The sequence below is a fragment of the Gadus macrocephalus genome, chromosome 6 (genome assembly GCF_031168955.1).
Source record: "Gadus macrocephalus chromosome 6, ASM3116895v1".
NCBI lineage: Eukaryota > Metazoa > Chordata > Actinopteri > Gadiformes > Gadidae > Gadus > Gadus macrocephalus.
Window position 1 is genome coordinate 19,528,148 of NC_082387.1, and position 25,076 is coordinate 19,553,223.

Here is a 25,076-nt window from a genome sequence, read left to right on the forward strand (position 1 = left end):
AGTGCCCTGAGGTCCAAATGATTGACATCATGTAATAAGTGTTTCAGGACAGTTGACGAACTCATTTTCATTTAAAACTAGGTTTCCCTCCAAACCAAATCGCATGTGTGCTTAGTACACGATTGCGGTCATCCCATCGAGATATTGAGCTGGGATCACAGGTCTCTGTTGGATCTTTCTATTGGTTCATCTCTTAAATTGCTGGTGAAAGTCGGTTGTTCACTGAGCTGCTCCGATGGGCAAAGTGCGGAGTTAATATCGTATTTAATCTGGTAGAATAAGACGTCAAGCTCCATCGTGAGGGCTGCACTGCCAACGTGCTAATGCGCAAAACGTCATCGATTAACCAGCTTCGAAACGCACATGGCCTGTATTTGAAAGGGGGGGGGGGGGGGGGGAACTCCGTGTATCCTAATGCTATTGGCCATTAGTTTTTCTCAGTCGCTTTAGTACATTTCTCGAATCAACATTTGCAAAACGGTACATGCATTTCTGAAAACAATTCGTACTAATAGCAAAACACCATGGATTACCTGCAAAAGCCAGTCTCTAGCTCTCCTTAGTTCATCTCTCAAAAGTTAATATCTGAACATGTCGGTGCCATCAGAATGACGAGTCATTGAGTCAATTGCTTGTCTTGTCAATATAACAGTGTATGCTGAGGGATCATGTTCTGATGTAAACTATGGCTAAAGTTCTGAAGACAATTGTAAGAGATTGGACAAGATCACATTTACGCTTTGTACTGTAATTTGTTGACGGACCATGTCATTGCTAGAAATGTGAACATATATAGGACAATCTCCTTAGGGAAAATGTACATGCATTGCTGTAGGAATTACAGCGCAGTCTTCCTACACCTCCGGTCGTTACTGTCTATTGGGCCACAAATTCTCATTCTCACTCCTCTTCCTCTTCTCTCTGGCTGTTCCCATCCAATTCCTTATCCTTCCATTGTCAGACAATGTAACATTGTGTTGTGCTCAAGCTATATCTACTTGCCAGTTTATGTTTCATGAGATGCACCTTTGAGCTATTTCATTAAACTGGTTGATCGTTGGTTGATATATCTAACACTTCTCACAATTCACCCCTTTAGAGATAGTCAAGATCACCTGGTAGCAATTTACCAATTCAGGACAGATTTAGAAATGTATAGAAATATGCTTGACATTGTGACAACTTGTTCAACCATTTTGCATGTAATGACTCTAGAGACCGATTACAATACATTTTGATTAACATGACATAAGCAATTGATAATGTAGGAAAGAGCAGAGAATTGTACATAATCATTTGCATGAATGTACCAAAGCATTCGCAACTTGTTCAAATAATTGAGAAACTGATTTTCTGATGTGCACAAGTGACACAATGATGTGAAGATTGAACAGGTAGTTTTGAGAATTTCAATTCTAATCTGAAAAATGTACCAAAGCGACTGAGAAAAACGAATAGGTATTCTTTTAACCGTAGCCAGGCCTATATTGTAAAATAAAGTCCAATGTTTGATTCACGTCATCGGAGGCATTGGTCTGTCATCCCCTTCTGCCCCCTCCCTTATAGGCCTACTGTTCAGACTGGATGGGGGGATTTAGAACCAGCCTCCCTCCTATGGGCGGGGGTCCTAGGAGTTGAACCCATTACAGCAGGGTCATCTGAGGAGAACGCGACCCCCTAATGTGAAGGAATGGACCTCAGCTAGCTGACGTGCACCAAGGGGAGAACCAGCCGCTCTGTAACCTCGTCCCAAGTGCGATCTAAGGTCATGTGCTCCTTGTTGGTATCTGAAGATGCACTAAGGACTCTGGGCCACTGGGTTTCAGATCCAGTGATGGCGTATCAACTATTAAACGATGTGATAATCTATCAGTCTAGACTAGACCGCTGAGTCCCGAACACCTCAGGTGGGGGTCGGCTTTTGGCGCATTGCTTGAGATACCTTCTTTATGCCCCCAGTACGTGAGTTTGATCCAGACCGTGCACTGTGGTAAATGTGTTACAGCTTGATCCCCGCGTTGATTTACCTTGATGTTCAGGTCGGGAGGCGCGCGCTGTAAAATAGGGAAGATAGGGTTCATTTCCCGCCCCTCTCGCGGGTGCTGATCCGGTAATGGGATGAGTCCGTCTGAGCTCGAGCAGGTCAACATATTCTGCGCGCGAGGCGCGAGCTACACGGGCTGAGCGAGACTGAAGTCATCCTGCATCAAGGAGCCGCGCGCTCACAGCGACACGGCGGGACCGCGCGTCGCGTGGTCGCGCCTAAGACTCGCAGAGGAAAGAAGCCGACGCGCATTGATGGGTGCGGATCCCCGACGGACCGCTCCAGACCCGACCCGCCAGACCCCTCGTCCGCGTGCTCCAGGCCGGCAATGCTCGCGCTGAAGGAAACGGCTTCTGTCGAGACATCCGGGAAAAGCGGCCACGCGCCGCGTGCGCAGTGCGTGGAGATCCGCGAGGACTCGGAGCTTCTTCATCTTGGAGCGCCTTCAGAGACCGCCTCGCCCCGGGTCATGGGCGCGTCGACGCGGCTCTCTGTCTTAACGTGTGGACGAGGCGTCAGGGAGCAGAGAGTGAGACCCGAGCGGGTATGATCCGTTAAGAGTTCAGACGAGAGGCCGCTATCCCCGCATCATGGCTGATCAGAGCAACATCCAGTCCGCCGCGTCCAAGAGCATCAGGCCCTTCAAGTCGAGCGAGGAGTACCTGTACGCCATGAAGGAGGACCTGGCGGAGTGGCTTAACACGCTGTACGACCTGGATCTCAGCGCGGACACCTTCGCAGACGGGCTGGACGGCGGCTGCGCGCTCTGCCGCCACGCCAACAACGTCAACCGCGCAGCGCTGGACTTCCAGCGGGAGCGGCCGGAGGCGGCGCGGCCCCTCAGGATGCCCAGCAAGGACGTCGTGTTTCAGTCCCGCAACGTGGTCTCCGGGTCGTTTGTGGCGCGGGACAACGTGTCCAACTTCATCACGTGGTGCCGACAGGAGCTGTGGATCAAGGACGTGTTGATGTTCGAGACCAACGACCTGGTGGAGCGATGCAACGAGAAGAACTTTGTGCTCTGCCTCCTGGAGGTGGCGCGGCGGGGGGCCAAGTTCGGCATGCTGGCCCCCATGCTGATCCAGCTCGAGGAGGAGATCGAGGAGGAGATCCGGGACCAGGAGACCCGGGCTCATCCCCGGGAGCCGGAGGAAGCCGGGGACCCTGGGCAGCAGAGCCCCCCGGCCAGGCGCTACAGCCAGAAGGAGGTCCCTAAGAGTTTGAGTTTGGAGGATGAAACTGATGAGGCGCAATTTGTGTGGCAGCAGAAAAGAGTTTTATTGGACATGAGAAACCTGGACGAGCTGGTGAGTAGCCGTCACTAAGAGTGTTGTCACTTTGGCCGTCACGGCATCATACTCCAGCTTCATATGTACATAATGTCAGTGCTTAGTTAGGTGTTTACTAGGTTTCTCTAGCTGTGATAGCTCAGACTGAGCTTGTACCGCATAGCTGTCACTAGCAAAGCGGTCTCTTCCACATTGTTTGATTCTCCACCACCGGTAACCAGACCAGTATTCTCTATACTGTCATGACACCAGTGCACCACTGGGACTCTGCCCACCAGCACATCATCGCTCACATACCAGAGGGGAAATCAATTTCAACCGAGCGACTCCACATCCTCCCCTGTGGTGGAATCTGAAGCAGCATCCATCCGTTTTCTGTTACACCCGGGGACTGGACGGGGGAGGGGGGGGGGGGGGGGGGGGGTAGAGACGAAGACGAAAACGAAAAATGAGAGAAGAAGGGTCACATAGCAGGCTGAAGAGAGGAGCCTACAGCCACACTGTCTCTGATGAGAGAGGAGTTCATCCTCTCTGGTGAGCTGAGAGTTCATCGTCTGCTGCGGATGAGAGGTGAAACAAAGCCCCCTTTCAGAAAATTGTGTGTGTGTGTGTTGAGGGGGGGGGGGGGCAGTCAGCAGTCAATCTCATGCTGTGGCAGTAACACTGATGATGTGATACAGTTCTGCTGGATCATCATGTTGGATGTGTGTTCTTGTCCTTTGTTATGCTCTGCCTTACCAAAGAACCCAACATAAAATAGGTATTTGGCACCTGAGCTCAGGGTCCGTTGAGGCCCTAATTTATACTTCCTGGGTTGGCTGTCTACCTGTGCTTAGAGAACCAATAACCTTCCAGAAGCCTCACAAACTGATCTATGCTTGCATTTCAAATCTAAGTGGATGGGGGAAGTAGACAATCATTCCATGTTAGTGATCCAGTCCGTTAAGTGAAAAGCTGTAGGGTAATCCTTGAATCATGGTATTCCCCTTGAGTTCTGAGTGAGCCTGGGCCCTTAGTTCAAAAGATGACCATCTCTATAGAAACCTCTGTCGGCGTGCTGAGGGACATTCCCGCTGGTCAGCGATGATGCTGACTTTGAGAAAAAATGCTTGCTGATGGCATGCGTCACTCAGGACTTTATTCCTGCTGTCTCTCAAGACATCAGAATAGTGTTGTCCTGTGCAGAACCGTTGATTGTTTTAAAATAGTTTGAACAGAGATTGGTTTGGTTCTTCAAACACATTGTGTTCCCGTTTATCCTGCAGTACACAAGATAGTCATGAAGGTTAGCTTGGTCTTGAATTCAAACCACATTCTGAGTATATAGACTCATAGGACATGTCCCTGAGTTAATTCCAAATCCTTACATTTGTTTGTGTAATGTGGTTATTTAAATGAGCTCTGTGTAGTCGTTGAGGTGAGTCAGTGTTATAGTTAGGCTTATATCACTTGCGTAAAATAGAGATTGACTCAAGGTTTGGTGGCAGAGCTCTCACGTCCTCATCTCCGTGCCACAAAGTGTCACACTGAGCCGGATCTGCAACCGACATGTCCTCCTTTTGAGGAAACTAAAGTCGCTGTCCTTGTTCCTATGATTCAGGTGTTGCCTTGTCTTGACCTGCGGTAACGGTCTTCTGCATCGTGCATCTAGAGACTTAGTCTCTAAAGTAAAAGCAAGTAACCCCTTGTAGTAGTAAATTAATGGCAGCAAAAACAACCTTATCTACCATTCATGCCACAATATGTCATGATAACGTATTTTTTCATAAAAAATATAATATGGCAAGACTGGCCAAACAATACACTGCAATCCAGGGAATGTAAAAATGGAGTATCCTTTGTTATAGACAAAGGAAAGAATTTGGGGACAATGACATAACATAGTGAGGTGGGCAGGTGAACAAGTTCCTTACATTTTGTCGATGTTCAGTTTACCCAGTATGTGGAGAGTTCATAGGATCAATACGGCAACATTAAGGTCCTTGTGGCTGGTTGCAAGTTCTGACGGCCCTGGGGAAGCAGCAGCCACCAGAGAGGGGGGGGGGCCTGGTATGGGGCCCTGAGGGCTACAGGAGGGGACCTGGTATGGGGCCCAAGGGCCCCATTTTTATAATTTCCTTTATAAAAATGGCTAATACATGCATGTAAATATGTTATCACCCTGAGTGGGCATCAGACTCAGAGGCAACACAGAAAAGGGATTCTTAAGGCATTTCTTTTTCATCCATACACTGTAAACATTGCAGGAACAAACTAAAAGGGATTCAGGCTAGCCACATAACCTGTAAGACCCTCCATGTCTCAACCAAAACCCAGTCGAGGATCAACCAAAAAAGCCAGAAAAGAAAAGAGTAAAGACAAAAAGGCAGCTTACCCTTTTTACAGAACAATAGAATACGGCACATATCTAGACTCTGCAACAAGTCTCACACACTGAACTCTCACCAAACAGACTGACAATAAGGCTTCAGAGAGCAAGACTGGTGCTGGCACACTTATAGCATGTTGGTCCTAAATGCTGATCAGCTCCAGGTGATCAGCTCTAATAATCACTCATAGAAAGCAAGTCATTGGCCAGCACTGTATCTTAATAGTATATTGTTAGTTTTATTCGCAATGACAATACATTTAGATATTAATGTATGAATCTATTAGCAACCCCCCAACGGTCCTGAAGTAAGCTCTAATGGAGGGCAGACCGGTAGTGTTCCACACCGGGTCAGTGGGGATTGTCTGGTGGGGTATTGTTACAGTTCTGTCTGCTCAGGGCTGAAGACACAGACAGATAGACCTGCATTAACCCTGGTGTTAATTCCATATCCCGATGCTTTTTATAGGCATTCCATAGCAGCTGGTCAATATCCATATGGCCTCCCCCGTGTTGATCCTTTGAAGAGAGTGCATTTCATCAAGCATGTCATGTTTTCACGACCTTCAGATTATGGTGTTGATCCTGTAAATTTGTGTGTATTCTCTGCAGCCAATGGAACATAATGGAACATGTCTTCTCCTCCTCTCATTGGTCGCTTTGATATTCTTCCCTTATCGACTCAGACTAGACCTTAGGGGCCGGTTGGCCTTTAAAAACTAGAAACCCACTAGAACACAAACCAAAATGGAGGATACCCGCCGCATGCAAAGGCACCATACATCTGTAGTTTAGATGTGTAGGCCTCCATACACCTGTAGTTTAGATGTGTAGGCCTCCATACACCAGTAGTTTAGATGTATTGGCCCCTCCATACACCTGTAGTTTAGATGTGTAGGCCTCCATACACCTGTAGTTTAGATGTGTAGGCCTCCATACACCAGTAGTTTAGATGTATAGGCCCCTCCATACACCTGTAGTTTAGATGTATAGGCCCCTCCATACACCTGTAGTTAAGATATGTAGGCCTCAATACACCTGTAGTTTAGATGTGTATGCCTCCATACACCTGTATTTTAGATGTGTATGCCTTCATACATCTGTAGTTTAGCTGTGTAGGCCTCTATACACCTATAGTTAGGATGGGTAGGCCTCCATACACCTATAGTTAAGAACGTATCAATACACCTGTAGTTTAGATGCATTGGCACACACAGGTGCAGGCCGCCCGCTCTCTAAGGCTCTCCTGGTGCATGGAGAAGGGATGTGTGGCAGAGATGATTAGTGGCAGAAATGCATCCCATAGTTTTGGACTGGGAGGAGGAGGACCAGGCAGCACAGAGGGTTTGACAGTACAGCGATCAGACGGGAGCGGCTGACGGCGCGTCCCCCAACCATGATGATGAGTTTGCAGTACGGCGTTCTCAGCTGTCATGGTGGAGGGAGTGGGAGAGAGGACACACACGGCAGCCTGTATACGGACTGGCCTCATGCTCCGGGGGATGGACGCAAGGAAAGGGTGCGGGTTGAACGCCTGCAGGGCATTGCTGCGCTGTGCTCCAGCAGACTGGAATAGACGCTCCACTCACTGCGACGGCAAGGGAGTGGGTGAGCCGGCTGGAGGGAGATCACAAGGGGAGAGAGAAGGAGAGACATTGGTAGTGGAAAGTAGGTCACCATGGCTTACATTGGGTCGGACTCCTGCGCTCTCCGTGAAGGGAGGTATTTCTGTGTGTGTATGATACTTTACACACACCTCCTCTAAATGAATTATTTTGGAGATTGAAATTCTATGGTTCTGCCAATTTAATGTGTCATGCAATACCCAGCAGGCACTGCAAAACAGCAGCAGAAGCACAGAGCAGGCCTCATTTCTCTGCACTTTCTATGCTGCAACATGAATGTAGAAAGAGAGAAACGTACCAGTGTGATGCATTGCTCTTCTGTGTATCAGGGGAATGCATTAACAGCAGCATGGTGATAAAGATGTGTTTGTTGTGGGGGCATGGAAGTCCCCCACCCTTTCATCCCTCTCCCCACACTGGGACAGGCAGCAGTCCCTTCCATACATCCATCACATGTTAGGTTCTCTCTGTTGTCAGCATCTGGACCCCATCCATACAGTTGCATCGTGCTTATCTTAATAGATAATAGATTCCCCATTCCACAATGCTCCTAATCCAATATTTGGGATGGAATCTCACTTAACTAAATACGCTGACTACACACATTCTTATTTTTACATCTTCTGGACAGAAGATACTATAGTGCTAACGCGGTAATAAAGTTGATAGTATCACAGAAATGCATCTATTCATCTTTGGGGTTACACGGCATCCACACAAACCAAACTGGTTGCTGATGGATGTCTCCCAGTGGTCTCAGGTGTAGACCGTCGTGATGACATTGAGCCCCTCTGCAGACCATAATCACTCATAACCTTGAGTGGGGGACAGCTGTCCCAGTGTAATAAGGTGAAGAGAGTGTGCAAGCTGCTGAGCCATCGTACAAACCCAGCAGAGGGTCGTCGGACAGGAGGTCCACTCTTCAGTTCCAAGCGGATTGCTCAGTTATTCCAAGCCTACTATCCTATATATCCCGAATATCCCGGAAAGCAATGACTAATTCAGTATGTTTCTATGTGTGACTCCCCCCTTGCTCTCCCTACATGTGTGTGACCCTGAGCCTCGAGCCATGTGGGTTGGATGAGACAGGAATGTGTCTTTGGAATGGAGAATGACCCTGGAGCTGGTGTCTGCTGTGCTCGCTGCGTTCCCTTCAGATGGTCCTGGTCTGGTCCAGAATAGGCCAAGACTGAGTGGTAGGAGGCGCTGTGGCCCTCTGAGCCTTCAAACAATGTCTCAAGGCTCTAAGTGCTGAAGAGTTAGCGCATTCCTCACTGCATTTCAATGCAGAGGAATGACCGTTATGACATGTATTGTCCTCTTCGTCTTAGGGAAGGTTTCTGTTTGGGCCATTAGCCCACTTGAATCGTTTCAGGGTCCCGGAGGGGCTTTGCATAATGGAAAGTCAACCTCTCAATTCACTCCCGGCCCCTGATGCTGTTGGGGAAGGAAGCAGATGAAGTATTCAGACACACATGAACACGCTACAGCTCCACAAGAGATCATCTGACTGGCCTCGTCTGTACTCTGATAAGAATGGTCAACCCCTTCTCATGGTTGTGAGCTTTATCACTCCGGGTTCTGTAGTGCCGAGGCTTGGCGCTGTGTTCCCCGGTTCAGACGGAGGGTTGGTGTGAACGGTTGTGGAGCAGCAGGAGGTTGACCTGCTGGCCCTGTGTTCTGGTTTTCCTGGGAGTATCTTCCTCAGGGCTGGAGGCTGTGTCAGAAACAAAAACACATCTCCACTTTATATGCATCTTTTTTTGTCAACGGTGCTGTTTGGCACGGGACAATAAAATGATATTAATTATTAAAGTAGTGCTTAAATCAGGTTCAAGGTACTGTTCAATAAAATAATAATTGTTTTATGACATTGTATTTACTCATGAACCTGTTTTGTTGTATTTGTTTTATGTTTTTAGTTGTTGAACGTGTGTCACGCATATACTGTAGGCCTGGCCCTGAGCAAAGATCTCTTCTTTGTTTGCCTGAAGCTGCTACAAATGTAGAGAGAAAAATAAATGGAGCATGCATTCCTGTGAGGTTACACCACTTGTTTTTTATTGTTCAGCTTTGGCAACATTCAACATTTCGTACAGTCAAAAAACCAGATGAATGCACTGTTACACGTGTATCTTCCTCTAACCACCACGCCCCTATAAGGTTTATACACGTCTCTCCCCAGTATCTGCCCGCGTATCTCCCCCATGTTCCTTCAAGAGGCAGGAAGGGAGGGGTTGAGGCGATTACACCAACCCCCTTGGCTCTGTTGAGCCACTCCCTCAAAGTCAACACTTACAGCTATGAGGTGCGGCCGTGACTATTGCAATGTAAACAAATCTATAGGCAAATTCTGTATGTAAATATATCTATCGCTGCCTCAGACCTTAAGGGAGTTTTCCAAGGCGTTCTCTGGGCTGTCTTTGGTGGGCTCAACCCCAAAACCCTGATCACACGACCACCAGAGCTCATCACAATCACTGTGTGAGGGGATTGGGTTATGAAATCACAGCGTGCCCCCATATCTCTCTCTCACTCTCTTTGTCTCTGTCTCTCTGCCTCTCTCTCTGCCTCTCTCGCTCTCTGCCTATCTCGCTCTCTCTGCCTCTCTCTCTCTCTCCCACTCTTTCTCTCTGCCTCTCTCTCTCTCTCCCACTCTCTCTCTGCCTCTCTATCTCTTTCTGCCTCACTATCTCTCCCTCGTCTCTCTCTCTCAAACATCTGCAGCAGCTCTCTCTCTCTGTGTAAATGTGTCCCATGTGACCAACATATTTTCCATAATTCATCCTCAAGTTTATTTTTTGCTGGCGTTCCAGTTTACTCCTGCATGTTTCCTGCCCTCCCTCCCTCTCTCCTCCCCTCCTCACAAGCCCTGCCTCATCACAAGCCCCTCCTCCTCAACAGCAGCGAGGCCGTTTCCAGCTCCAGCTATTTGTGGGTCATTCCATGTTATTGTGTCTCTGTGTCTGTGGCCAACCGGGCTCTTGCCTGTTGTGTACAGGCATGGGAAACGTACACTCTGGATAATGCTCCAGAGTTTAACCCTGGCGTGTCCTTGACTGGCTTTAATTATCTGGAGGTTTGGAAAGTGCTCTGTGTGTGTAATGCCTCTCACCTCACAGTGGGAGAGAAGAAAATGACCTCAGCTGAACACGTTGGTGTGTGTGTTCTGTATTCAGGGTGTGTGTGGGTGTATGTATGTATAGCGTTTGTGCATGTGTTCAATGTGTTTGTATGTGTGCGTGTTCGTGTGTACGTGTGTGGGAGTGGGTGGGTGTATATACATGTGTGTGTTTAAAAAAAGCAAACGGTCCAGTTCAAATGGGAAGGAAGGCTAATACTGTGTGTGTGTGTGTGTGTGTGTGTGTGTGTGTGTGTGTCTGTTGCCACGGTGATATTTCCATTAAGTCACTGGCTGGGTTTTTTCCAATATCTGAAAAGAAGCTGGGAAGGTTGAGCAGAGAAAAAAAAGCAAAGGAGAAGAAAAAGAGAAGGAAAGAGCAGAGGAATGGACCCGGCCAGTGGAAAATAGATGTACCTGTTGAAGTCCTGTTGTTTATTAGGGGTTATATTGTTAGGTCTGAATGGTTGAAGGCCCTCCTTTGACAGTTTCATAATAATGGAAGGAAGATGTGGATAGGTTAGGTGTGGGGGTAGAAGGGTTAGAGAGGTTTAGGGTTAGAGAGGGTTAGGGTTAGAGAGGGTTAGGTTTAGAGAGGGTTAGGATTAGATTGGGTTAGAGTTAGAGAGGGTTAGGTTTAGAGAGGTTTAGGATTAGATTGGGTTAGAGTTAGAGAGGGTTAGGTTTAGAGAGGGTTAGGATTAGATTGGGTTAGAGTTAGAGAGGGTTAGGTTTAGAGAGGGTTAGGATTAGATTGGGTTAGAGTTAGTGAGGGTTAGGTTTAGAGAGGGTTAGGATTCGATTGGGTTAGAGTTAGAGAGGGTTAGGTTTAGAGAGGGTTAGGATTAGATTGGGTTAGAGTTAGAGAGGGTTAGGTTTAGAGAGGGTTAGAGAGGGTTAGGGATTAGGGTTAGAGAGGGTTAAGGTTAGAGAGGGCCAGAGAGCTAACATGATAAGGCTTGGCCCTACTTCTGCCCTCCCCTTTAATTAGCATGGAAAATAAAGACGGGTGCTATTCACAGCAAATAACAAGGTGCTGCCCTAATCTCCCAGATACACAATCATCTAAGCATTGCAGGCACACACACGCATAGATAAACACACACATGGATTAACTCAGACACACACAGAAAAGCATGCATCCCCACATGAAGCCTACATGCATACACACACCGCTCACACACCTGGTTCGAGGTCAGCCCTCTGTGTTGCTGGTGGGCGGGGCCACACCAGTTGGCATCCTCAAAGTTCATGGATTCTCTGGCATTGAACAACATGCATTCCGGACCTCCAGCAATCCTCACAGATTTGATGGCAGAATAACTAGTCTTCAAGGTTCTGACACCTCCTTCTGGGGCAGCAGTTTCTTCACTCGATTTTCTTATTACCACTAAGAATTGATAGCTTAACCAGAAACCCTTGGCAATATCGGGCAAATCAAATGGTTAGATGGAGGGTTAGGGACAGGGCACTGGAGCACTAAAACATGTCTTTGTGGGTTCAACTGAGCCTTTCATACAAACATTAGAAGACTTGTCTTCTCCTTCCACGAGCGCGCTTGTCCGTTGTGGGTCCTTCCCTACAAGTGTGTGCACGCCTTCGTGTAAGAGGACAGTCATATGGGAGAAATCCATCATACAAGCCCAGAGCCTGGCAACCCATGTGACAGGGGAGGCTGTTCTCACCCTGCCCTGTAGTTGTGTCTGACTCGTCTCCCTAATAAGCACCTCGGCCACGCCCGTCTCCCCTCCCTACCTGACCACAGCCTCCAGCAAACACCGGCTCTGACTCGCTCAACTCCAAACCCATGTGGCACCACAGACCTGCTGATGTCACCAGCCTTCTCTCTCTCTCTCTCTCTCTCTCTCTCTCTCTCTCTCTCTCTCTCTCTCTCTCTCTCTCTCTATCTATCTCTCTCTCTCTCTCTCTCTCTCTCTCTCTCTCTCTCTCTCTCTCTCTCTCTCTCTCGTTTATTCTTTCTCGTCTCACATAAACATACAACCACACACATGTTTAACTTAATAGTTCTCTACCGCCTCACCCCCTCTCTGACCCATAAAAGTACAGGAAGATAGTGTATGTGTGTGCGACTGCTTGTGTGGGCATGTGTGTTTGATTGTGTGTGTGTGTTTGTGAGAGAGTATGTTTGTGTGTAAGAATGTGTGTGTGTCTACTGTCCATATCTAAAGTATATGTAATCGGTGACTAAGCAACCCCTCCGGTTAAATGTTCCTCCTGTGCTCCCCTCACACCGTTCCATTAACTGGACCCACGAACAGGAAGTGATGCAATGCTTTGTCTGCTGAGTTTGAAGGGAGAGGCGTCATAGTGTTTAATCAAGGAGCTATTTGGAAGAGAGCCCTCCGCAGGAAGATGACTCACAGAAAGACTGGTCCAAAGTCACCACCTAGTGAGACAACCCCCATGGCTCACAGACAGGGCATTCATTGGAATATTGACACAGAGGCAGAGGGACTTTCTGTCACTGATATGTGACTAATAACCATTATCTATGGGTTAATCACACATAGCTCCCACCAGGGGAAGATATAATAAATAATGAGGGACAGGGAAGGTTCAGGGACAGACCCTTTTGTTATTGTGGAATCCATGTCTTCCACCGAGCTGCTGTACGTGTAGACGCTGATGTTTGTTGTTGTTGTTGTTGTTGTTGTCTGCAGGTGCGTGAGATCCTGGGCCGCTGCTCCTGCCCCGGTCAGTTCCCCATGACCAAGGTGTCGGAGGGGAAGTACAAAGTTGGAGACTCCAGCGCCTTGATCTTCATCAGGGTAATAAGCTCTCCCTTTGATGAAATAAAAAGATATTGCAAATCTGGTGATCATCAGGTGATGGATGTCCTGACAGCAATGCATCCAACGTTGGCAACAAAGTGTTGGCATTACATGTTAATGCAAGAAGAACATAAAGCGGTAATTAAAGGGTAATCCAAACTCTGAATCCGTCTGCAGGGATAGCCCCATTTAAAGGTCTTAGTTGTCATGGTTATTCCATGGGTGCAGCCCGTCCAGCTGTTTCTGGTTAGTGTCGTCACTTTCCATATTTTGCTCAGTATTCATTGGAGCCAATAAGAAATGAAGTGCGATTGATGAAACACAGTGTAGACGGGGCTTTCCCTGGCGTGGGAATCATGATGGTCAGATGGCTTTTATTCTGGTGTGCTTGGATCGGAACCGTTGGCCTTTTCAATACAAACAAAACCGTTTCCTTTGCCTCCTTGTATTTGCAATCTGCATGAATCTGCCTCCTACTGCATCCCAAAACACAACGTAGAGCATTGGGTGATTTCCTGACACAGTCTTATCTCGGTCACAGCCTGCTTGAACCACACCTTAGTTTGAGCCCCATGTGGGTTGCTGCTGGACCCATCAGCCCCTGCAGGAAGTTGGGGTAGATGCCGGGATTGATTCCGTGTTCAGTTTCCCCATGATAACCACGAGGAGTTAATGGAGTCTCTGGGTCTCATTCCAAACGCTCTGCCTTCACCGAACCGCTCTGGCGGGAGGTCGATAATTGTTGTCAATATTTTCCCCTCATTTTACGGTTTTGCATTTTCAAGAAAATCGGGTGCACAATGGCCTTTTTTCATTTCTATAAAAAAAGAAATATCCTCAAATTGTGAAAGACATATAATATATTTACTCACATAATACATGTCAATGTATTGCTGCCCCATAAGCATATATCATTTATTTTGGGATGACAATCTTTGAATGTGCACGTTTGCACATTTCAATCTTTGAAATCGTGTGTGTGTGTGTGTGTGTGTGTGTGTGTGTGGGTGTGGGTGTGGGTGTGGGTGTGTGTGGGTGTGTCTGCGTGTCTGCGTGCCTCTGCATGCATGTACATGAATGTCTTCATATCTGTTAATCTGTCTTCATATGTCTGACTCCAGAGGTGGACAGTAGCAAAGTACAAATACTTTGTTTTCAGGTATCTGTACTATTATTGAGTATTTATTTTTCCTGACTGCGGTTTTCTTTTACTCCCTTCCATCAAGACAAATATCTGTACTTTCTACTTATTACAGATCAAAAAATGCCTGTTGATTGAGTTGTAATGCATTTTAGCGGAATTATCCCCTCAAAATGTGCATCACTGTGCGCCTTCCCAACGGGACGGGACAAGAACACGTAGAAAGACGATCCCTCGGTTTATCTCCCTGTCTGTTTGTCTGTCTGTCCGTCCGTCCGTCCGTCCGTCCGTCCGTCCGTCCGTCCGTCCGTCCGTCCGTCCGTCCGTCCGTCCGTCCGTCTGTCCGTCTGTCTGTCTGTCCCTGTCGGTGCTTGGGTGTATCCTCTGTGTAAGGTTCCTCTCCTTCCTGCCAGTGGCCTCCCCTGATGGATGATCTGAGGGTGATTAAGTGTGTTCCGAGCAGCCTCTAGTGCAGGCAACAACACGTGTCCCTCGTTTAACAGGGGGGGAGGAAGCCTGGAGCCTCCATCGCTGCCAACCAGCTTTAATTCAGCTGCCAAGTCCCAGAGAGCTGGTCGAGGCTGGAGCAGAGTGGGGTTATATGGTTAGGGGGTTAGGTTTACGGGGTTATGGGGTTAGGGTTATGGGTTTAGGGTTATAGGGTTAGGGTTGGGGTTATAGAGTTGGAGTTATGGGGTTAGGGTTATGGTTATAGGGTTAGGGTTATGGGGTTAGGGTTATAGGTTAGGGTTATGGGGTTAGAGTTATGGGTTTAGGGTTATAGGGTTAGGGTTATGGGGTTAGGGTTGGGGTTATAGAGTTTGAGTTATGGGGTTAGGTTTATGGGGTTATGGTTATAGGGTTAGGTTTATGGGGTTATAGGGTTATGGGGTTATAGGATTAGGGTTTTGGGGTAAGGGTTTTTGGGCTTTAGGGACGTGGCAGGGCGGTTGATTGTTATCGTAATGTGAGCTGCACAATTTATGGTTCCATGATATAATATTTATGTTATTATATAATAATTGAAAAAACAAAAAATAATAATCTGAAAATGAGGGCATATATGTCCTTTTAGGGTTTATCTTTGGTAATAACAAACAAAAGAATGACCTTAATTAGAAAGGACAACTGGTATTTAAATTAAAAAAGAGATGCAAGTTATATATATATATATATATATATATAACTTTATATGATATCATAAATAATATGTATTTCATTGATTTGAATTTTGTTGTATGTCTACCCCGTTTTGATTTCAAATCTCATCTGTTGGCCGTTGCCTAGGAAACTGGGATGGGATGTCTCCAGTTGTGAGGGCAGGACGCCCTGGGAGCGGATTGGATGTCATTATTATTGCTAGCGCACAAAACCCTCATAATTCCTCCAGCTTGATCAGGCATCCCAGAGCTGATATCAGCCTCACCACACGCCCTAGTTCAGAGGATAGGAAGGAAAGGCCAAACACCGTCTGGGCCTGGGGTCCATCTCCTCCCCTCTGATTCTGGGGTCCATCTCCTCCCCTCTGATTCTGGGGTCCATCCCCTCCCCTTTGATTCTGGGGTCCATCTCCTCCCCTCTGATTCTGGGGTCCATCTCCTCCCCTCTGATTCTGGGGTCCATCCCCTCCCCTCTGATTCTGGGGTCCATCCCCTCCCCTCTGATTCTGGGGTCCATCCCCTCCCCTCTGATTCTGGGGTCCATCCCCTCCCCTCTGATCCTGGGGCCATCCCCTCCCGTCTGATTCTGGGGTCCATCCCCTCCCGTCCGGGGGGAGGGAACGGACGCCATGTGGGTCACGGCCTTAGCTAGGACCGACCTCATCGCATATGATATCATAGCACCACAATGCTAAGTTATACAACCACCCCCGGGTGATGGGGGAGGAGGGAAGAGGGAGGGGGAGTAACAGAGGAGGGGAGGGGGTACTGCTAATCCAGCCCTGTTCCTCTGACCACAGGGAGGGAGAGAGAGAGAGAGAGAGAGAGAGAGAGAGAGAGAGAGAGAGAGAGAGAGAGAGAGAGAGAGAGAGAGAGAGAGAGAGAGAGAGAGAGAGAGAGAGAGAGAGAGAGAGAGAGAGAGAGAGAGAGAGAGAGAGAGAGAGAGAGAGAGAGAGAGAGAGAGAGAGAGGGAGGGAGGGGGAGAGAGGGAGAGAGAGAGGCGTCAGAGCCTTTCAACCACCTCCACTGCTCTTCATTATTCCTCCCTGTCTCCTTTAAAAGTGTTGGCATGGCGATGAGCGGCCTCATAATGGCCCAGCTGGGGGGAGGGAGAGCCGAGCAGAGTGTGTGGGTGGTGATGCGTGGGAGGGGAGGTACAGGGCATTGGGTTAGGGGGAGCCTCTAATGGGACTGTTACGTAACACTGTGGACATGGGGGTGCTCAGGGGGGCATGGCATGCTGTCCCACTTTAAGATTTGCATGTCTATTAACCGCTGTGTGTGTGTGGTATTTGAATTTTTCGAGGTGAAGCATCTGGTTAAAGCACTTCTTTATGAGTTGTGTTTGTGTGTATGTGAGGGGGTTGTGTGTTTGCGTGTGTGTTTGCATGTGTGTGTGTGTGGGCATTGTGTGTGTGTGTGGGCATTGTGTGTGTGTGTGAGTGTGTGTGTGTGTGTGTGGGGGGGGGTTTATGTGTCTGTGTGGGTTTGGATTATCTGTGTGTCTGTGTATGTGGGTTGTGTGATGGTGTGTGTGTCTGTGTTTGATCCGAGTCTGTGTTCCTCGTCTCCTCAGGTCCTCCGTACCCATGTGATGGTGCGCGTGGGGGGGGGCTGGGACACCTTGGAGCACTATCTGGACAAGCATGATCCCTGCCGCTGCGCTGCCTTTGGTGAGGTCACTTCCTGTTTCCTGTAAACTAACTATTTAAAGAACTTACTCACTGTTCCTGTGTAGGGTTGGAGCTGAACCTCAGACCTACATCCTACATCCTAAATATTACGTAATATATCATTATATATGTGTATTTGTATCTTTGACTGATACATATTTGGTTCTTACAAAGGTAGTGGCCTGTATTATGTCAAATTTGAATATTTGCTTGTTGAATTCACCTTTATTAATAATGCCAGTGAATAATTAAGTTCCCAAATTCTTTGTACCGTAGCTTTGATAGAAGCTATCGTGCTAATCACACCAATGAAAGGACTAAGAGCAGCGGCTGTAGCTGGTCCGACCAGACTGGAGAGGCAGACGTGATCCAGGCCCCTGGCCTTCAAAGGCTCCACACCGAAGCCAAACTCAAATCATCCCAGGCTGTGTGTGCAGGCAGCTGACATTAGGTCACGCTTCAAGCTAACACTGCTCATTAAGAGAAACGCACAGAACACCACACACTGCACAGAGCGGATCCAGCTCTGATCTGCAGCTGCTGCGTACCGAATGATGATCAATGATCAATGCTCATCTTTGAGGAGAATTATACAGTATATATATCAATATTCCTATGAATATTATTAAAATACCAAATATAGGACAGCTGCACATTGATCCCTTCAGAGATGGATTGACAGCCCTAGTGATGGCAATAACATCATGCCTGTCTTCCAGGACTTGATGACGGCATCAAAATAGCCAGTAGGAAATTGGCTGAAACTGTCTTTTCTGGTTTCTGTAAACCTATAGAGCCCAACCTGCCTATCACCTACCAATGCCTTCAATCCTATCTCTGCTCCCTCTAACATGGTTTCATTGTGCCCCTGCTGGTGCTAGCTCACCGCTACCACCAGGCTAAGGCCAGCAACCAGGGCCAGGGAGGCCACAGCAAGTCCTCCAGCGCCCACTCCTCTCGCTCGACCAGCCCGGGGCCTCACTGGCGCAGCGACGCTCCTCACAAGACCCCTGACCGACGGACCCTGGAGACCCCCTCCGCCTCGTGTTCCTCCGGCCGGCAGGGCCGCTCCCACCCGGCCCTCATCGCCCCCGGCAACGAGCCGGACCCCGGCGCCGGGCGGCCCCTGCTGCCCCGACCGCCCAGGGACCGCTCAGAGCCGCGCCAGTTCAACCCCCTCAGGTGAGCCTCGCTCAGGCTGTGGATGTGGCATGGTAGCATGGTAGCGTCATGAGGGAGTCATTAGGCTACAGGGTCACTGTGAAGGAACATCAAGGCACCGACAGGAAATGGTTTCTTTTATGGGTAGTTCAGTATAGTTGATGGGTTAACGGAGCTTGTGGCGGGATGCAAGAAGCTTTTGGACAATGGCTTGTGAGTTAAGATAACCTTTGCAATCCCACAATCATACAATCACACACAGTTTATACAAAGGCCAGGAAGCCGCAGATTATAGTTGAGAAGATTTATATAATCTCAGGTGACACTGTCCCGTCAAATAGCTGGACACAACACCCTCTGGCTCCCCCTAGCGGCTAAAACTAAATTATTTTTTTATATTCATCTCTTGAGTTGCCCTCAGTGCCCTCTCCCCTGCTATGTCCTCTGGCGCCTGTTCTCTAGAACCCCCTCTCCACTCCCTCTTCTCCTCTCTGAGTTTGTTGAGTTAATTACATTAATGGCTCAGAGAGCGGTTAATCAAGCCTTTGTTCCCAGTGATCTCTCCGCGGCACACACTCGTTGACTGAATGAATGTGAGGCCGATGGGGGGATGGAAAGTGGCTCTGTGTTTGTTTGGCTCCAGATTCCTGACAAAGTGGGATTGTTTTGTGGGCACTGGCATGTCATGGCCAGCAGAACACCCTCCCTTTTGGATACATGCAGATCATTAGAGCTGGCCCTGTTTCCTATAAGCCAACGTTGGGTGAGTCACATACCTTCCTGATACGTCAGTGCGTGGAGCCGCCATTGTTAAACACAGTTTGGGGCCTTGGGTTGGTTTACTTTGGCCCCTGGCCCAGGCGGTGCTCGGTTGAGTGATGTCTGAGTCCAGACGTAAGGGGAGCAGGGCTTTGGGGCGGGGCTTTCCCTCCAAGTTCCCCAGACTCCATAAAGCAGATAATCTGACCGCCAGACTAAGCAGGTCAACAGGTGGGATTCAAGATAAGTGAAACAAACGAGAACAACCATACTTTTTTCCTTTATCTTGGCCCCTTGCCTTTTTCTAAAGGAATGGCTACTCCGATTACATTTTAGTTTCCTCTGAGTTTTATCGGTAGTCTGTTTTTAAATTGCTACGTGGTGGGATTTAAAACCTAATCATGAATCGTCTCCTTCTCCTTCTTCTTCTTATATAATTATTAGTGGTGGTTGTAGCAGAAGCAGCTTTATTACACAAACTGCATGAATAGGGCTGGGTTAAAAAAATCGATTTAATCGATTTTGGATAGACTTTAGTTTGTCTATCCAATCGATTTTGGATAGACAAACTAAATTTTGCAATATCGATTAAAGGCATGAGATCTTTTTTTATTTTTTTTATTTTTTACCATTATTATTTTTTTTGAACTTTATTAAACATTGCCTTAATGCAATTTGCAGTGATGGAATGTTGTAGTTCTAGTACACTTTCACTTGCAATTCCTTTCTAATCGGGTTAGGGTTAGGGTTAGTTTGCACTTAAAACCTGTTTGCACTTAAAACTAAAGTACATTTGTATTTTGTAACACAGTTGAGCCATTTTCATTATTTAAGAGCAGATTGAATCGAATCGAATCGTGATTAATCGATTCAGAACCTTATGAATCGAAATCGAATCGATTTAGGAAATTGGCCACGATACCCAGACCTAGGCATGATTCCATGTCTTGATACACGGTCCCTTACTGAAGAATAAAGCAATGATTTAGTTTAGGCTTGAGGAGACTAGCAGTTGATGACAACACTGCAGTTTCTTTGTTGGTTGTTGGAAAAGAACTGCAGTTGGAGTGATCTCCTTGGAGATCACATGTCCAAGGGGAAACCAGGTAGTCCCCGAGGTCAGCGGTAAAGGTCCACCTCAGAGGTCAGCGGTAGAGGTCCACCTCAGAGGTCAGCGGTAGAGGTCCACCTCAGAGGTCAGCGGTAGAGGTCCACCTCAGAGGTCAGCGGTAGAGGTCCACCTCAGAGGTCAGCAGTAGAGGTCCACCTCAGAGGTCAGCGGTAGAGGTCCACCTCAGAGGTCAGCGGTAGAGGTCCACCTCAGAGGTCAGCGGTAGAGGTCCACCTCAGAGGTCAGCGGTAGAGGTCCACCTCAGAGGTCAGCGGTAGAGGTCCACCTCAGAGGTCAGCAGTAGAGGTCCACCTCAGAGGTCATATATATAGTGTATATTAATTATGTTGTCTCTTTTCTCCTCTCCCTCTTTCAGGAACAGGGAGACCATGTTGCCCCTGACAAGGCGTCTCTCAGGAGACAGTGACTCCTCGACCACCTCATCGAAGGGAGGAGGAGGTGGATGTGGGGGAGGCGCCAGGAGGAGCTTGACAAACTCCTCCCGGCGCTCCGGTGACGAGGTGGTCCTGCTCGTCAACCGGAAGGAGGGGAAACATGTGATCGAGAGGCCCGGAGGCGGAGCAGCCTCCGCCCCGGGCCAGCGCCGCCCGATGCCCCGCGCACGCAGCCAGTCCCGGGAACGCCCCGCCCCCACGTCCATCCTCAAACCCATCCCCCCGCAGGGACCCTCTGACGGGCCCCGGAACCCCCGCACAGAGAGGGGCCGCTCTCTGGCCAATGAGGTCCCGCGTAGACTTCAAGCCGCTCGCTCCCAAAGCCAGGGAAAACCCCCCACCCACAGCCGTATGAGCGACGCCAGCCCCGGGCCGCACTATAGAGACCCCCAGCCCCCCCTCTCAGAGAGGAGGGAGGCCAGACAAGTGCCCCCTTCAACCCCTAGGATAGTGGGAGGCTTCGCCAAGAGGCAGTCTTCCTCATGTTCCAACTCCCCAGTTAAAGGCCTCCAGAGCAGCAGCAGCAGTAGCCCCAGCAAGAAGACCACCGTGACCCCCAGACCCCCGGCCCCCCGCTCGCCCTCCATGGGCAGAACCCGCCTCCTGCCGCCGGTGACATCCGGAGGCCGGCGCGCTCCCCACCCCTCCCCCCGCCACTCCCATCATCATAATCCCCCTCGCTCCCCCAGGTCCGGACATGTCCCAGACACCGCCGGTCGAGGCCCGCCCCCCCACAGGGGCTGGTCGGGGGCCGAGGAGGTCGAGGAGGACGGACCGGGCTTTGGCGTCCAGATGCTGCCCGCTCTGGACCCCCAGAAGGAGCAGGACTTGTACCGCAGCTTTGAGGCCGAGTTCCTCGCCAACACCCAGCGGGGCAGAGGAGCGCCGAGCCGAGGGTCCGACGGAGTCCCTGTCCCCAAGCGGCCACAGCGGGGAGCCGGGGCACTTTCTGTACCGCCAGCGGCCGACCCCAACGTCACTGACTCTGCCTATTCTTCTTCAAACTCCTCGACGTCCTCCCTGAATGTTGGCGCTAAAATGGGAGCTCTGCCGGACCTGAGGGAATCAAAGAGGCCCATCCCCCATCACCTCCACCTGGAGGAGCTCTCCGGCCCACCGCACCGCCAGACCCCCGGAGGGCTGCAGAACGGGAGGCAGGGCGAGCTGGAGCGCTGGGGGGAGCGTGAAGGGACCCTGACGAAGCTCCCGGCTATCTCCGGCTCTGTGGAGGAGAGGGAGGCCATGCCCTCGTCTCTGGCTGGCCTCGGAGACACGGAACCCACCACATCCCCCAATCAGATCCCCCCGTTACCGACTTTCAATTGTAGGAAGCTGAACGGAGGCTCGGGGGGCTGTCCCTCGGGGGAGGTGCTGAGCGACCATCGGGGACCCCCTCGATGGGGCTCAGGCCCCGAGGGAGACATCCCTCTACCGGAACAACAACCAAACCTGCCGTACGACATGGAGGACGGTGAGCAGGAACACCAGGGTCTCCCTGGCCCGGAGGAATGCCCTTCTCCAGTGGCCCTGCCCACATCTGAAGACTGCTCCTACCAGGACTCTTCCAGTGAGAACTCCTCCATGTGCTTCAGCCTGAGCGAGTCCCACTCAGAGTCATCTCCTCCCCCCTCGGCCCTGACTAACGGGAACAGCGACGGTGGGGTGGTCCTGCGACCGAAGAAAGGGCAGAAGAAGAGCGACCCCTCCATCTACAAGCTCAAGCTGCGGCCCCGGACGCGGCCTCGAACCGACAACAGGCCCGACCACAGTCCCTCCCGCATCCCCACGCCCGTGAGCTACAGAGACCTACAGACTCAGAGGGCCCTCACCCCTCACAGCACACCGCCGGGGTCTCCGCAGGTCGCCCGCTCCAACGGGAGATCCCTCTCGCACAAGGCCAACATGAACGACCCCCACTCCCACTCGTCCAACCAGCAGTTCCCCTTCCCTGCACAGCCTGGGGCAGTGGACGCTGAGGCCTGGATGTAGCTCATGATTGTGATATTCGAGGGGATGTTCTCCTCATGCTTACTACTGTGTGAAGACCACAACTGGAGAGTGACTGGACTTTCGGCTGCTGTTGTTATTGCAGGTTTTCTGTTTCTTTTTGTCCCCGTTTAGATGACCCCTGATCATAATGGGGATAATATTTCTTGCATTCAAGCCAAATTATTTATTACCAAAGTAATGATTTGTGAAGTTTGATTTACATTCATTTAAAATGTTTTAACGTGTATGGAGAAGGTTTCGCGAACTACAAGGTACTGCACCTACATCCCTCATCCACAGTAATCAGAGGGATTTGTGTCCGATTAATTGGTTGGAAAGAGTGATTGAGGTAGAGAGACAGAGGAGTGAAATAGAGAGAAAAGAGAGAGAGAGCAAGACTGATACTGACAGAAAGAGCATATGCAATAACGTATGCCTCACTAAGAGGCATGGTTACATTACATGCCAGGGACTCAGAACATAACCCACAGGCATTTCAGCCCTTGGAATACAATTAAGCGCAATGGCTCCCTCTTGTGGTTTGCTACAATATCTATTCTTGCCGTCATAATCAAAATACAGGTCATTAAGCATTCAAGGCTGACATTCCACAACATAAAAAATGTATAACATACTAGTCACCTGTATCTTCATCATCTTTCAGACTTAGTACACTATATATCACATGTACAGGCCAACCAACTTCTGTACATTTTATCTATTTTCACTGTCACTTGCTCACGGCTTCTCACAGTCTTGGTAATCCAAATAGGCATTTTGCTTCTAGGTTTTTAGGTTGCTGCAGTAAAACACAGTTTAAAAGATGTCCAATGCACCCTACCCGTGGATGGTAGATATGTGTTTAGTATGTCACTGAAAAGATAATGCTCTTTAACTTGACTGTACATGTGTGAACAGCTGTTTAATGAATGTGTAAATATATGTGCAAAGTGTAGCTCACAGAATGTTGTGGGTACTGTGTACATAACTTCAACATACATAATGTACATATTTATGATATACAGTCGCTGCCTTAGCTATGCAATGTTGGTGTTGAAAATGCCTTGACAATTCCCCTTGCCTTAAGACATTCTAGCAATTTTTTTTTTTTCTCCAATATTGAGATCTTTGCCATTTTTACTTAAAATGACATGCATCCCATTTAATTCTGATTGTGGAATGAATTAGTAAATAGATTTTCAGTTTGTAATGATCAACATACACATTTGTTGTAATCACTGAATTCCATCTAATCTGTCCCTTAAGATGAGTTATCAGTTTGCAAATAATAATAATACTTGAGAGGAAAGGTTATTTTTTGATGATTTTTTTAATGAGGACCATATTTGCATAATGACATGGGTGTGGAAGTTGCGTTATTAACAGGTTTAGGATCTAGGACATGTCTTTGCAGGTCGAAAGGTGGGAATTGCATTGTAAGGCTTATTTGGAAGGTCATACCTTCAAAATAATCTAACTTTTTATCTTTTTAAAGAGCTGCATGTATTTCTTTCATATTTTATAAAGCTTTTCAAATGACTGATGTAAAATTGTTAAATAGATAAAATTGCTCCATCAAATGTTAGCAAACCATTTGACACGTTTTGGAGACAATTTGAAAACAAACGATGAAACGGAGCCGGACAGCAAATCTAAAGGGGGAAAGTTACCATGTGTTCTCATGTAAATATTATTTAAATAATAATCAGGTTATAACTTCAGAAAAGAGTGGGGATGTTGTGTTGATCTTATTTATTTATTTATGAAAGGATATAGCATCATGAGTATGTTTGGAGTGTTGTAAGTATGTAAGAGAAGGAAGGTCTAATATGTGTCTACTGTATACGATCCAAAGGATGGCTGGTTGCCACAACAACAAATGGTGGATTCATTCGGCAAACAGGCATGTTTGCACTACTTAGATTGTTCAAAGACATGTTCTTTTGACTGTTTCAACAGCAGCTTCTTCAAATACCAAGTTGAGTTGACGCTCATCACTGTCCCAAACCCAGGATCCCAATATGGAATTATATTACATGCAAACATCTAAACTTTCAAAATGGCTTTCAATGTTGAATTGGCTCAAGCTAAATTATTTGTTCAGAAAACCCCTTGAGTGAATTCATCTTGCTTACCCACTTGTGGTCCTTCTCACTATTTCCCTAAAGGTCTTAAAAAAAAAAGAATGTTCCTGGCCAACATGAAAAGTAATTTGTTTTTTTGCTATAATCTTTATCTTCTCTAAAACATTGGTTCAATGTATTAAGTGCTTGACATTGTGATATTTGTATGCATTAAATAGCAATACTGCAATAGCATTGTTTTCAAGATGCTGCCAAGATGAAATGGTGTTAAATTGTAATAAATATTTTCCTCTGAAATGCAATT

General features: G+C 48.2%; 1 protein-coding gene across 1 annotated transcript; it reads left to right on the forward strand.

Annotated features, from left to right (window-relative positions):
- The first annotated feature begins 1,229 nt into the window (after positions 1 to 1,229).
- Positions 1,230 to 25,074, forward strand: gas2l1 (growth arrest-specific 2 like 1). Its single transcript, XM_060054781.1, has 5 exons — positions 1,230 to 3,351; positions 13,129 to 13,236; positions 17,117 to 17,213; positions 18,095 to 18,395; positions 20,621 to 25,074. The coding sequence occupies exons 1-5, from the start codon at positions 2,635 to 2,637 to the stop codon at positions 22,686 to 22,688; spliced, it is 3,291 nt and encodes a 1,096-aa protein (XP_059910764.1). The 5' UTR covers positions 1,230 to 2,634; the 3' UTR covers positions 22,689 to 25,074.
- Positions 25,075 to 25,076: the final 2 nt, after the last annotated feature.

Coding starts and splice junctions, on each gene's coding strand:
- gas2l1 (XM_060054781.1), top strand. CDS start 2,635: ATGGCTGATCAGAGCAACATCCAGTCCGCCGCGTCCAAGAGCATCAGG. Junction 3,352..13,128: donor TGAGAAACCTGGACGAGCTG/GTGAGTAGCCGT, acceptor TGTTGTCTGCAG/GTGCGTGAGATCCTGGGCCG. Junction 17,214..18,094: donor CTGCCGCTGCGCTGCCTTTG/GTGAGGTCACTT, acceptor TGCTGGTGCTAG/CTCACCGCTACCACCAGGCT.